The sequence below is a fragment of the Geospiza fortis genome, unplaced genomic scaffold (assembly GCF_000277835.1).
Source record: "Geospiza fortis unplaced genomic scaffold, GeoFor_1.0 scaffold317, whole genome shotgun sequence".
Taxonomy (NCBI): domain Eukaryota; kingdom Metazoa; phylum Chordata; class Aves; order Passeriformes; family Thraupidae; genus Geospiza; species Geospiza fortis.
Genome location: NW_005054398.1, coordinates 115,221 through 129,312, shown reverse-complemented (window position 1 = coordinate 129,312; position 14,092 = coordinate 115,221). Strand labels below are relative to the sequence as shown.

The 14,092-nt window shown below is 40.2% G+C and overlaps 1 protein-coding gene across 3 annotated transcripts in view; it reads left to right on the top strand.

Annotated features, from left to right (window-relative positions):
• OTUD7A (OTU deubiquitinase 7A) overlaps window positions 1–14,092 on the top strand; it is a 100,683-nt gene that overhangs the window by 58,138 nt on the left and 28,453 nt on the right. For 2 of the 3 annotated variants that reach the window (XM_005425856.2, XM_031061045.1), the window contains exons 5-7: window positions 22–154; window positions 5,875–6,031; window positions 7,129–7,283. In XM_005425856.2, the coding sequence (XP_005425913.1) occupies window positions 7,199–7,283 (85 nt within the window). In that variant the 5' untranslated portion in view covers window positions 22–154; window positions 5,875–6,031; window positions 7,129–7,198. The remainder of the gene's footprint in view (window positions 1–21; window positions 155–5,874; window positions 6,032–7,128; window positions 7,284–14,092) is intronic. The other variant, XM_031061046.1, reaches the window with a different exon arrangement.

Below are 14,092 nucleotides of genomic sequence, written 5' to 3'. Positions count from 1 at the left end.
CACTGTTCTTTTTTCTTCCAGATTTCTCAGGGGACAAAATTTTGCTTATTCATACCTTCTACTGTGGCAAAAATGGATTCTTTTCCTCACCAAAACCCAGCAGCATAACACCCATCCAACACCTGCCTCAAGGAACTCTTATTTAAAGTCTATTGTGAGTCAAATTAACCACTTGCTTAATGGTAGCTTTAATCAGCTGTGTGTGTCTATTTACAGCTCGGGACCCGGGAGCTCTAATCTGGGCAGGGCGGCTTTGCTGAAGCCGCTCGTGGTTCTAGAGCGGCGCCAGAGCAGGCGGGGAGTGCCGGCGGGGCTTGGGCTGAGCCCGCGGCTCCGGTGTCACCTGGGTGTCACCCGGCTTGTCCCCTCAGGGCAGGGCTTGGGCTGAGCCCGCGGCTCCGGTGTCACCTGGGTGTCACCCGGCTTGTCCCCTCAGGGCAGGGCTTGGGCTGAGCCCGCCGCTGCGGTGTCAGCAGGGTGTCCCCTCAGGAGCGGGCTCCGCGCAGCGGGGTGAGGCCCCGGTGACTGCGGCTGATCGGGGCGCTGATCTGCCGTGCAAATGAAGGCTCAGCCTCCTGTTGCTATGACGATTGATTTCAGACGTCGCAGTGGAGAAACAGAGGGGTAAAGAGCTCAAAAAGCAGAACTGCGAGGGGTTCAGCTGGTGGTGGTGGCTGTGGAGCTGAAGGCTGCTCGTGGTGCCCACAAGCCCGAGTGGGTCACTTCTCATGCAAGGCTGACTTGGAAAAAAGTAATGAAATTCCACGTTATAGATATCCAAAAATGGCTGCTCAGAATGCTTGCTTTTCATGCACTGAAGTTAATTTTATGCAGGCAGAGTACATGGTAGATGTTTTGAGAGAGAAGGCTGTGTTCAGATTAGAGTTTTGTCCAGCATAGCTTCTATGTTAAAAAAAGGATGGCATTTGGAGAAAAATATTCAGTATTTAGGTAGAAGATCTTCTTGCTGTATCAGGACCAATTCGTAAGTAAGGAAAATGATGGGAAAAAAAAAGGAAAAAATTCCAAATGAGGAAGCAATCTAGTTTGTTCATGTTGCTTCTTTGGAGATATATTCTACTAAAGGAGATGTATGTTACTTAATGAAACTGTGTTTAATAAGAGGCCTCAGATTATCATCTGAAAGCCTAACTGTCATTTTTCCAGTGCAGTATAATACTGCCTACTTCTTTATCACTCTCATAGGTGAAAGAATAATTAATACTTGAATTGGTTTTAAGATCAAGGTATTTGTTTCAGAAAAATTCTTGCTTTATCAGTGGCATTATATTTATCCTTTGCACAGCTGCTTTCTGTTAGAATACAATTACCACACTATGAGGGCCCTTGTGACTAAAATAAGAGCAACATAGTAGTTGACTTACATTCATTCATATCTTGTTTTATCTCTTTATCTATATCATGTTTTCTTGTTTGGAAAAAAAATACTATAGCAATGGTGGTGTTTTGTCCTGAAAAAATACTGAAGTGGGGGTGTAGGAGATCCTTACCTGAAAAGACTGTCTCTTGCTTGATTTATCCCTGTTCAGGACTCCTGTTTCTATGGACTTCTTGTTTATCTGTGACATTTTTTCCTTCTGAGAATGTAATCACTCTTAAATAAGAAAAATGGTGTTATGAAAACCTCTGAAGGTCCATGAAAATACAGTTGTAAAAATCACATCTAAAGATACTTTAGTTGTGTCCTTCATTATAGCTCTATCTTGAAGTAATTCAAATATGTAAGCAAATAGTAGACACTTTAAGTAGCATTTCTGAAAATTGCAATGTACCTGTATTTTTAAAATACTTCCTAGTTGGTCCCTGAACCTTGATGGTATTTATCCTAGAACTAGACTTGATGTACTTGAACAGTTGTCTTGGACAGCTGTTCTTTGATGGTTCCCACAGAGCTGAGGATTCTTCAGCAAAGCTTCTTTCTTTCTGTGTTTTTTCCACCTCTGTGTCTAATGTTCAGGACTTGTCTACACAAGATACCAGGGAAAATTGATGCAAATCAACTAAATGCAGGAATTTAAAGAGGGCAGCTTAAGTGCCACCAAGTCCCTGTGTGCACTATCCATTCATAATTAAAATGGTCTCCAGTGAATTCAGTTTAACTCACTTCAAAGGCAAGATGAGCCAAACCAAATTAAGGCCAGCATTTTATTCACAAATGAAAGTGTTTGCAAAGGAATGGATATAGACAAATTCAATTAAATTAATTGGGTTAATTTTCCTGAGTTCCATTGTGTAGATAAAACCTTAGTAATGATGTCGGATTTGAGCTTTTACTTTTTGTCCTTTTTGTTGGTCTCCTTTTGTTCCAAACTGATATTTTAGACCTGAGAAGGTAGATATCCCTCGCCAAATGCTATCTTGTAATTTTACTGTGTTTTGAGAGTCCACATTTTAATATATAAATGCCCCACTTTGCCATCAGGTCTAGTTCACATTAACCTTTTCTTTAGGTACTTACCATCGATTTGGATTCTTCAACTAATGCCTTTTAATCCAGTTAGCAGAAAAAATACCATCTCCATTTTCTTATGTAGCCTGCATTAACTACCACTTCCCTCAAAGCTGCTGTTCTCCTAAACAAATCTTCTCCACTGAATTTGATTGTTTAATTATAGATTTCTGCTTAATAGTTTAACCTAATAAAGGGTGGTTTAATTCCTTAATACTGTTAAGATTGTAGAATTATGGCATTTCCTATCAATTGTGGCCTGTCAGAAAGAATTACTTTCAGAACTGTGCACAAAGAGGGTCTTTCTGCCTTCCCAGGCAGTCAGGCAGAAGGAATATTGCACCTGGGAGTTGGCTGCACCTTTCTGCATTGCCGGAGCTGCTGAGAGCCAGCAGGGATGTTCAATAGGCCCTGAGCTCTGTCACACTGCAAGGACATAAAAAGAGCCTGGGGGAGCTGGTTTAATGCAATTGCTGGGTGTCTCTCTCCATTGGTTTCCCAGAGCACCAAGACCGTGCCTCTTACTGATAGTGCTTATTTCATCCTTTCTTTGAAAATTAGGAAAGTGAAAGATCTTAGTTTTAGCTTAGTCATTCTGTCTTCCTGAGGCTTTGTCCAGTGGCTGCTGTTTTCTCTCTGTTCCTCACTTAGGTTTTGTCAGCTGTGTCTGTTCTGGATGCATGGGATGGGATTTGTTTTAACATGATTGCTTTTGCTTCATTAGTTAGCCCTGTGCATCTCTTTAAGCTCCTTTAGAGAAAAAACCCTTCATATCATTTAACTGGGTGAAGCTGTGTGCTTTTGAAGAAGTTAAATTTAGGTTCAGGTGAAGACTGTTCACCTCCAAGTATGGCTCAGCTTTGACCGAGTGGTACTTGAAGGAGAAGAAAAGATCAAATATAACTAAGATTGTACTAAATTGATTTCAAGTCCTATTAGCTCATCTTAACATTTCAAATTAATCAGTATCTCCTCTTTAAATGCTTTTAAAATTATTTTTCTTATCATATAAAAGAAATTATCTGATTTCACTGCCTCTTGTATTTGTCCTGTTTAGAAATGTTTTAGGGAAGAAGTTTGGCCAGAAAGTGAGTGAAAACCAAGGTCTTCCTGTATTTTGATGGCCAAGATGTGTCAATATCCATTCAGTCCCAATTGACATTTGTGTGTTGTGTGTGACACATTAGAAATGAAAACTGCAGGTGTCTATGTGTGTGTCTGTAGTGTTACCCACAGGAGTGGTGTGAGTTGAATGATTGTGTAAGATCTGCTCTGTGTGTGTATTTGAAGTGTAAGTTGTGTTAGTGCTCTGAGAAGCCATTGAGAGCAAAGGTGGTGCTGATGGTTCCTTAGGTGAGGAGAGACCAAATCCATCTGGGGAGAAATGGGTCTGAGAGCCACCTGCCTTCTGATTCACTGCCTCCTCTGGAATTTATAATTTATTTTCCTTTTTGCTTACTTATTACACTTCCATCTCAGTGGGTTTTCACAGCTGATAGTAGTTTACTGGCAAAGATAATATTTTAAGACTTTTTCTGTTGGGTTTTTTCTTGTTGTTTTGTTTGGTTTTTTGAATCTAAATTCTAGAGGGCTGAGCAAACAGCTTCCATAGGGAAGAAACTGGTGTTAGTTTAAATGCATGCAGAGAAGATCCTGCTAACTCTGCTATTCCAGAGTGTAGATTCTATGTGGTAATTTTGAGGCGATGGTGACATCATAAATGCAGAGATTGGTGTTATTCTTTCCTCTGAGAAGGATGTCTATTTTACTGTTTAAAATACTGAAGTAATGCTGATTCTGAGACAACTCATGGATTGGCTTCTCCAAGCTGATATACACTTCAGCTCCCCAGACTTCTGAGCACTCCAGCCCCCGCGCAGTGACTGTACTTGAGGGCCCAGCTGGTGCATTTAAATTAACACTCATTATATTACTGTGAGTCACTTCTGGTGGTGGTCTGAAATGCACCAATTCTTTGTATCATCTCTGGCAGGTTCCTTTAGTTTGATCCATATGTTTCCATCCTGCTGGCTAAGATTAATTTCAATCTTTCTTGTAGTCACTAAAGAAATTAGTTGTGTTCAGTTTCTGGTGATCTTTTTGTGCAGATTAATGCTGTTGAGTACAGTGCATCTATGTATGAACGTTTGTTAAAAATAAAAGTAGCATTTTTGTCCTGCATTTGCATTGGAACAGATTCAGTTGGGACAGAGCTTAGATGTCAAATTTGGCCATAATCCATTAAGGTAGTTCTCTTTCCAAAATATCTGCATTCCTTTTTAACTAGTCTCCTCAATATTTCCAGCTTTCCTTCTGTTACTACATTTTCATTAGGATTACCCTTTAGAAATGTTTTCCTTGCATAGGGGTGATCCACTGCAATTTGTGGTCCTTCACTGAACTCACTCCAATATGTCCATGTAATTCTTTGTTTCAGATCCAGAAATGAACATAATACTCCAGATAAGTCTCGCCAGGACTGAATAGAGGGGAAAAGATCACCTCTCCTGCTATCCTCATGTGGCCCAAACATAATGATAGATTTGTATAAATAGTATAAAAGATGTGAAACATGGGTGGAACAGTGTAGAGGCTTAAAGAGCGTGAGGTGGGTAGAATTAGCAGCAGTGTAATCTACCTTTTTCCTGGAAAACATGGAATTGATATACAGCAGCACAGGTCTGGTGAGGAGCTGTGAGGGAGCTCGAGTTGTTTAGCCTGGAGAAAAAGGGGCTGAGGGGCACCTGATTGCTGTAGCCTGAAAGAAGGCTGTGGAGAGACAGGTGTTACTCTCTTTTCCCAGGTAACAGTGACAGGATGAAGCACATGGCTTTAAGGTGCTCCAGGGGAGGTTCTGGTTGGACATCAGGAGGAATTTCTTGATGAAAATTGGGATGGGCTGCTCAGGGAGGTGGTGGAGTCGCAGTCCCTGGAGATGTATGTTTAAGGAAAGACTGGACATGGTGCTTATTGCCATGGTCTAGTTGATAAAGTGGTGTCAGGTCATGGGTTGGATTTGATAATCTCAGAAGTCTTTTCAAGCCTCATTGATTCTGTGATCTTAAATGTATCTTCCACCTGTAACAATTCTATGATTCTGTGACTTTATATCCCACAAACTTCTAGTTTGTTGGACTAAGTTGGGTTCACCAGCCAGTCTCCATGGATGAGGCTGAGGAGGACCCCATTCTCCTGAGGCAGAAGGTAAATGGTGTTTGCATTGTAGCAGGGTGTCAGCATTGTACTTGTGTCTGCATTGTACTTGCAGAAAAAGGCAATGTCTGAGAAAGAAAAGGCATTCCATTTTTCAGGCTAAATATAACAAGGTAATTACACATGAAGTAGGAAAGGACTGTTTCATGTGGGGGACAGTGAAATTAATTGGATTCCAATTTTCTTCACAGTTTATTTTCCTGTAGCTGTGGTGCAAGCAACAGCCAACCAATATCATCTGCTACCAATAGAAAATCTCCATGCCAGACCTTACCCTTGGCACGAAGTAAAGTTGCAACTGAGGCTGTGAGGAGGAATCAATGGGAAAAATCCAATTCATGCTCAAAGGTAAACTTTGGCCAGTGAATAACAAGCATGAAAGTAAAACATATGCTTTTCCTTACCTTGTGTATTGTTTAATTTCCTCCTGTTTGCTTTGCTTTGCACTGTTTCAGCAGCAGGCAGGCAGGGTTGAAGTATGGAAATATGCTTAGGATGACTGTGTTTTAAATTCCAGCTGTTTTAATAGCTTGCCTAGCATGAACTCCTCTTGTGGTGACTGCTTTAGTTTCTATTTTATGTTTGTAAAGAGCATTGCCTAGAAGGAAAAGGTTTCTGTTTTCAGAAATGAAAAGAAGATGCAAAATGCAGTAGAGCAGGCATATTTTTTTGTTGGCCGTGGATTTGGCAGGAAGAATTCCCATGTGAGACATTGTCATATTTCACTTGGGGCAAAATATGATCTGCTTCCTAACAGCTCCCTGGGTGATTGTGCCATCAGGAGAGCACCCTTGTAAGATTGTCCCCCACAGACTGCTCATAAACATAGTAAAAATTGTTCAGCAGCTACAGCCATGGTCACCAATAAAAGGAAGTAAAACAAAGAAACCTCGTAAATTACTGTATTGTCAGCTACTATGAACATTGGTTAAACCACAATTCTAGAAAATGAAAGAAGAAAATTAACTCCATACCAGCCAAACTCAGCACAGCAGAGAATCTATAAATTACAAAAGCTGTATTTGCAAGGCAAATAAAGGAACAAATCCTAAGCCCTGCTGTGTGTGTGTTAGTATTAGTAAGGCAGAAGAACTCTAGACGTTTAAATCCTTGCTAAACCTCAGTTTATGAGCAGCGACAATGATCTGGTGATTGTGCTTTTAATAAACCAGTCTTATGTTTAGCTGAGTTGGAGTCAAGTTGCAAAGCTATTTATGAGTTGCACATAAGAAAAAATCAATAAAAATATGAAATATTAGGATAGAGAAAACCTTCCAGTGTGAGTGACCAGCAGCTCCAGGCTAAGGCAGAGATGGATGACAAATGCTGTGTATTTTAATATGCTGCAAGCTTTTTTAATAGTCTTGTTTAGGGAATAGAGGAAAAATGTGGTTTATATCACCTGGGAGTATATTCTAAACCCTGTTTCTTTTTCTCCTTGGCAGATGGAGACCTTTTAGCCAGCCAGTGAGTCCAACTACTGCTGCATGTCTGGCAGCACCTCTGAATGATCACATGACTCTTGATATGGATGCAGTCCTGTCAGACTTTGTTCGGTCCACAGGGGCAGAACCAGGTCTGGCCAGAGACTTACTAGAAGGTAAACTTTTTGGGCCCAACCATTTCCTGTGCTCACTGCTTGCTTAAACCAAGACCCAGTCATAACAAGAGAGCTCTGGTCCAAGGAAACAGATATTTCTTGGTATTTTTACCAAGACAACTCTTGTAATAAGCTGACCATAGATTATACTAAGGCAGGTATTTTAACAAAACTCTTAAAAACGTCTTAGTATTAGATTGCTGTGTTTTAAGTTACTAAGAGTCAAGCCCTATATGTTTATGTGCCAGTGAGAGAAGGGAGGAGACTTTAGCTGAATTTTCATATTCAGCTGCCTGAAAGTAGTTGTAAAAGTTTCTCCAATCACTGTATTTAGTCTGAAAGGGATTTACTGTACAGTGATAGAGATACCAGAGTTATTTTTGGGTCCCAGTGGTTAATATGCATACCTGAACTTTACAGCATGGGAGCCAAGTGGCTAGGTTGAAAAACAACTAAGAAGCTGTATCAGAAAAATAACTGTCTATTTATTCATTCTGTTTTAGTTGTTTTAGGTTTATAGGCTTAAGAGTGGAAAGACACCATTGATATTTGAGAGCATTTCATAATAGTTGTGTTTGTTCATTTCTTCTCATGTTGGGCTAATAATAATTGTGAAGATGGGAAAGTTGGAAAGGAGTAGATGATACCTGCAAATTGTAAGGTGGTTCTGTGGGCTTAAAACTTCCATACTGAACTTGCCCGCTGAGAGGTTGGGGTTTGCTTTATTTTTTTATTTTAATGTGCTCTAAGAAATTGTGTTAAATCAAAGTAACTGAACAGCTACAGCAGACGTGAAAGTATACCTTGTTTTATGTATCTCCTTTTTGCAAGAGCTGCTTCACTTTATGCTGAAAGTTTTTCATTTTGTGGTAAGTTCTTCCTTTACTCTGGGCTTTTTAGTAATGAGACATGATAGATTATTAACACAGAGATGCATGCAGTTCTGCAGCATTTCTCAAGTCATCTGGTACATGACATAAAACCTTGGAATGCCTAGCAAGGAATATTAGCATAGGCTTGCTACATTTAAGAGCCCTCTGTTTTGTCTGACTGATTTGATCAACCTGTCATTCTCGCCTGGAGTCTGACTTAGTCTGATGGTCTTTTAGAAAAAGAACATGAGAAGTTTTTTTTCAGCTATATCAGGACAGATTGTCAGATATTGTGCTGATAGAGCACTGCCAAAATTTCAAAGGGTTCCTGCATATCAGAGGTCTTTTCAGAAGAGTTACTTACCTTTTTTGCATTCTGTAAAGAGCAATGCTTTCAAATAAATATCGAATAGAGTTTCTCTGTGTTTTACTTCTCATTTCTGTAGATGAATAGATTCACATCAAGCATACTAACCAAGAAATAAGCCATAAACAATCTAATTATTCTGACAGGCTAATAGACATATACATCTGCCCCAAATAATTTCCTCCTACACAGGAATTTCTCAAAGTAAAAGGGATTGTTGCTAGTTCCAAACAACATGTGCTCAGACAACCATTTCAGCACTTGTGGCTGTAGCTATATTTAGTGTAACAGCTTCTAACACTGGTCATATCTTGTGCTGGGAGGCAGTAATTGATGGAGTGGTTTTTCATTTGTTTAAAAAAGGCATGATGGGGGCTGCTGCCCTCACAGCATTGAAACCCATGGAGTAGCTTCTTAACAATAATACAAACAATATTCAGAAGAGCAACCCACCCCCCTGTGATGCCAATGCCTTGTACCTGGCCTTGGAATGATGATGTCCATAGTTACAATCAAACTTCAGAAGCAGGTGTGCACAAATAGTTCCCAAAATTTTCAAGGTTTGGTTGTTGATAGCCCTAAAAATTATGGTCACAGTGAACTTGGAACCAAAAAAAGGCTTGTGTGGAGCCTCATTTCCATGAAATTGCAAGTTTTGGTCAGATCTAGTATGACTCCATGGCCCTTTGCTCTTTATGACTTGTTCAGACTGAATTTTCATAGTGTGCTCCTATGGAGTAACACCTCCTTTTCAGAGCCAATGCTGTTTCTTTTGTTCATCCCTGGGGAAATTACTTCAATTTCACTATACTGTAGATAATCAAGGATACCAATTTCTGCTTCCTTATCCAATCATTTTAACATATTAATTGTTTTGCTTTGGTTATATCCTGCTACATCCCCAGCACAGCTGTGCACAGTATGTGTTGGTCGTCCCAGCAGCAACACATACTGATTGTTGTGCAAATAGCTAGAAAATCTATACATTGCATATAGATTTTCTACATTGCCAGAAGCTGTCCTAAATGCTGGCTCACTTGATGTTTCTATACTTTACCTATCCTGCTGGTAAAATCCCTGCAGTTTTCTTCTGCTGGGCTTTATACTGAGTGCAGCTGCTTGTCTCTTTATCTCAGAAAACATTCTGCTGGTTGTGCTTGACATGAATCTTTCAGAAAGTGTCCATTCTACTTTTGAAATGAAGAGGCAAAGAGATTTAAAAAAATAATAGTTATATAACATTTTAATGGCTAGTATCTGGTATAAAAGTCTAATATTGGACTTCCATATTTATTAAGCTGCTTACAGCTATTTCAGATTAATTATAAATTAATATTCCTAAATTTCAATTACGTATCATTAGCTGTACCAATTCTGTATTACTGGATTATACACACATGCTCTAAACCATTTGTTACTTAGAAATGTTATTTTCTAGCTTTGCTTTCATTTTTGGATGATTCTTTACTGAGTCTTTCATGTTTCATTTCCTATCTCTGAGATGTTGTTTGCCACTTACAGTGTTTTTTGCCTTGTTTATGTGCTTTCAAGAACTGAAAGCATTCTTGTGTATGTAAGGTGATGAACCTTCACTGGGTCTGCCTTTTCAGCCTTTCATTCTCAGCCTTTGCTGATTTCTATAAAAACAGCCTAAAAAAACCCCTCAACTGAGTTATTAATATTGACAGAGCAATTTGACAGTAAATGTGACCCAAGTGACAGAAACAACAATCTCAGCAAAACAGTTTGAAAAACAGCCTGTGCTGGCAGCCACGTGTATCCCTGCTTTGGGCAGGAGTGAATTCAGAAGTGGATCAGCCTCATGTCACAGGGAAACAGGATTAGCTGCAGGACTCTCCAGACGTCACCTCTGTGTGTGCAAGGCACCTTCTAGTCACTAGGAAAACTCCTTTGGCTCACTCAGCTTTGGGAATGTTCTTAAGCATAAACTGAGAACTCTGCATGGTGGAGAATTGATTTCTCTTCAGCTGTGTGAGCTCCAGCTTCCCCAATAATGAGGAATAAGGAAGGTTCAGGAATAAGGAGGGCACATCCCTTTCCCTCCTGGATAGTTTGGGCTGGCACCTCGATTCTCTCACACATAGAGTAACAGTTATGCTGGTGTGTTTATGTCTAATCTACTTAAAATGTGGCCTAAGACAGAAAGAAAACCATTAAAGAAAATAGTTGAATCTTTAAAACAAGTTGTACTGTATGTGGCTCACAGTGTCAGGGCTGTAGGTGTGGATGAACTCAGAGATCACTGATAAATCAGGAGAAAGCAGCTCAGTTTTCAGGGAGCAGCAGGTGTGCAGGCAGTGCCCCCTGGAACAGAGGGGGAAGGCATAGGATGAAATACTTTAAAGTGCCAACAGTGTAGGGCAATCATCAGGTACTGGAGGATTTGTGAAACAATGTATTTAACTGAAAACTTGCCCTTTGACTTGTATAAATGGTTTCATTTATTTATATAAATGATGTGTCATTTCATCATTATATAAAAACAACTGCTGTCTATTTCCAGCTTCAAACAGCACTTAATTGAGGGATGTATAGCTGAACATGAACTCAGGAACTGGGGCATTGGCTTTCCAGTCATGAAATGTGAGCAGGAAAGGTGACTCACCCCATGGAATAAGATAGAACTGCAGTACAGAGACATCTCCTCAAAGAACAATGTATACAAGCAGAATTCAAAGAAAAGTATGTAATTTATAGAGAGGGAAAGAGACATTTACAGTGCTGTCATGTGATTGAGTGTACAAAACTAACTCCCCAAAAATAGTCTCTTATTCTCCTCTCCCTCAGATGGTTCCTTTTTTAGTTCTCTTGTGGAAGGCTTGGCAATGGGAAGAGGAAGCTGAGCTGCTACCAATGTCTCATTAAACAGGGAGCAAAACTGTCATTTCCAGCTGCCTGTTCAGTTTGGACTGACTTTGCATTCTAGCAGAAAATGAGGAATGTGTTAATAAAATGGCCTTGCTGTATTATTGTCCTTTGAGAACATGGACCAAAATAAAATCTTGTTTTAAGGCATATGGTCTAGTTTTGTCCTAATTTTGTGTATTAGTTTTTCAGAAGGAAAAAAAGCTGATCTGAAGTTCTTCTTACCTTTTGCCTCTAAATATTTGTTAATCTACTTCATGCCAAACAGGAAGCAGTGCCAGCATTTAAACTGAACTTGAGGATTGCTTTATTAACAGTTGGTTTGTAAGAACAGGCTTCTTTGCATTAGCCTGGGGTGTTTCTGTGTTCCCTTCAAGTTGCACTTACAGTGCATTTTATAGATACTTCCTTGATGCTCAGTGCCTTCCTCAGATGATTCTTCTCTAACTGAAAGTTAATTTGTTGCCCTCTCAGTTGATGCTGTCCCATAGTGGCTGTGTCCCTGTATTGGTCCTGTTTCACTCCAGGCAGTGTTTAATGTGCCTTTGAACATTTCCTCTGCTGAAGTCCTGTCTGTACATGCTGTTGCTGCAAGTTGCCTTTCTTTCTGGTTCCCACTATTCAGATCTTTCCTAGTTCCACATCTCAAATTGCATCCTTTCCAGTATTTTATTTATCATTAAATCAGGAATTTCGGTGACCTTTCAAATGTTCGTTTAACATATTGGAGTAGGTGGATATTTGAAAGCTTAGAAGGGGGAGGGAACTTTGTAATAGTTGCATGCTTGCTTTTCCTACTAATTAATGATAAAATACTCTTGGTTTTCATTATACCTGATTTAAGAAGTGAAAGACAACAGATTTGTTAACTATTACAACCCCACTAAGCTATATTGTTTTAGCCAAAACAGTGCAAAGCAAAAAACCCAAAAGGCTAAATAATACCATGTTGCTCTGGGGTTACAGCACTGGAGAATGCCCTTGTGACACTCCACCTGGAGTGCTGCATCCAGCTGTGCTCCCCCAATGGACCTCTCAGGACATGTCCAGAGGAGGCCATGAAGATGCTCAAAGGACTGGAGCACCTTTGCTGTGACACCCTTGGGCTGTTGGGGATGAGAAGTCTCTGGGAAGACCTTGGAGCACCTTCCAATACCTAAAAGGGCTCCAAGAGAGCTGGAGAGGAGCTTTTGACAGGAGCCTGAGTGATAACACAAGCGAATGGCTTCAAACTAAAGAGGACAGGGTTAAATTAGATATGGAGAAGAAACTCTTTCCTGTGAGGGTGGTGAGGCCCTGGCACAGGTTGTTCAGACAAGCTGTGGCTGCCCACATCCCTGGAAGTGTCCAAGGCAAGGTTGGACAAGGCTTGGAGCACCCTGGGACAGTGGAAGATGTCCCTGCCCATGGCAGGGGCTTGGAATGAAGTGATGTTTGGGGTCCCTTCCAACCTAAACCATTCTTGGAGTCTATGTTTTTATCAATGCTTCTAAGGTGAATCCAGGTTGTGCTGTCCTTTAGTACCTTGTTTATTAACCCTCTGCTAATCTAGTTTGAGGGGAAGTGGCTACTTAGACCATATATTGTTTTATCTAAATCTTTGTTTTTTCTTCAGGCTTATAATACCTCCTGTTGTTATTCAAGGAACCATTATTTAGGGCAGAAACTTCACAGTGTAGCTGTGTTTAGTTTTGAATTTCCCTTTTGTGTAGGTGTCTGCTATCTCTGACACTAACACATCAGTACCAGCCTTCAGCCACAGTGTATCTTCTATTCCCTACTCAGCTGCACTTTTTTGTTTGTTTGTTTTGGTTTTGTTTGGGGTTTTTTGTTTGTTTTTGGGGGGGTTTTGGGTGTGTGGGGTTTTTTTTGTTTGTTTTGGGGTTTGTTTGTTTGTTTTTTGTTGTTGTTTTGGGGGGTTTTTGGTGTGTGTGTGTTTTGTTGTTTTTCCTCTGAACAGGAAGGACTTTGTTTCAAAGCACAGATCTTTGAGTGTTGTTAAATTGCACACCTGCTGACTCACATAGCACATATGGAAGCAATTGCTCAGTAAGTGTGTTCTTTCTATTCAGTCAGTGAGTTGATTTGGTTCCAGCACCCTGATAATGATTTCACTACCTATGTTTTCCAACCAACTTTGTGCTCCTCCAGCTTTTTTGCTGACTGATGTTCTCTGGCTGTTTGAAACTGGAAGCCTTTCCTGCAAACCTGCTGTGTTGGTGCTGGTTTGGAGCAATCAAATTGTTACTGATCCAGAGCTGCTAGTGGCTTATCTGATGTGATTGTGTGCCCTGAAATAACGTTGTTATGCCTCTGAAATGCCTTTTAAAATACAATAATATGTCATATAAACAAAAAAGCAGTCAGTGAACAGCGTGCATCAGATAAGTAACAGTGAAACAAAAATAGCAGACAATCTAAAAAATAGTCTTGTGTTGGTTTTGTCTGTCAAATTGCAACAAAAGCTTTTACTTGACTTAAATTAATTGATGAAATTATGAAAAATAAATTAATTGCCTGTTACTTGTCCTTCAGGCATAACCACTGTGGGGGTAGGAAAGACTGGCCCTTTCTCTTGGGTGCCTGTGCAGGAGATGGCAAAGAAAATGAGAGATGTGACAGAGAAGGGGGGGTTGTGTGAGGAGCAGGGTCTGGGAGATGTCAGAGAAGAGCATGGGAGACAC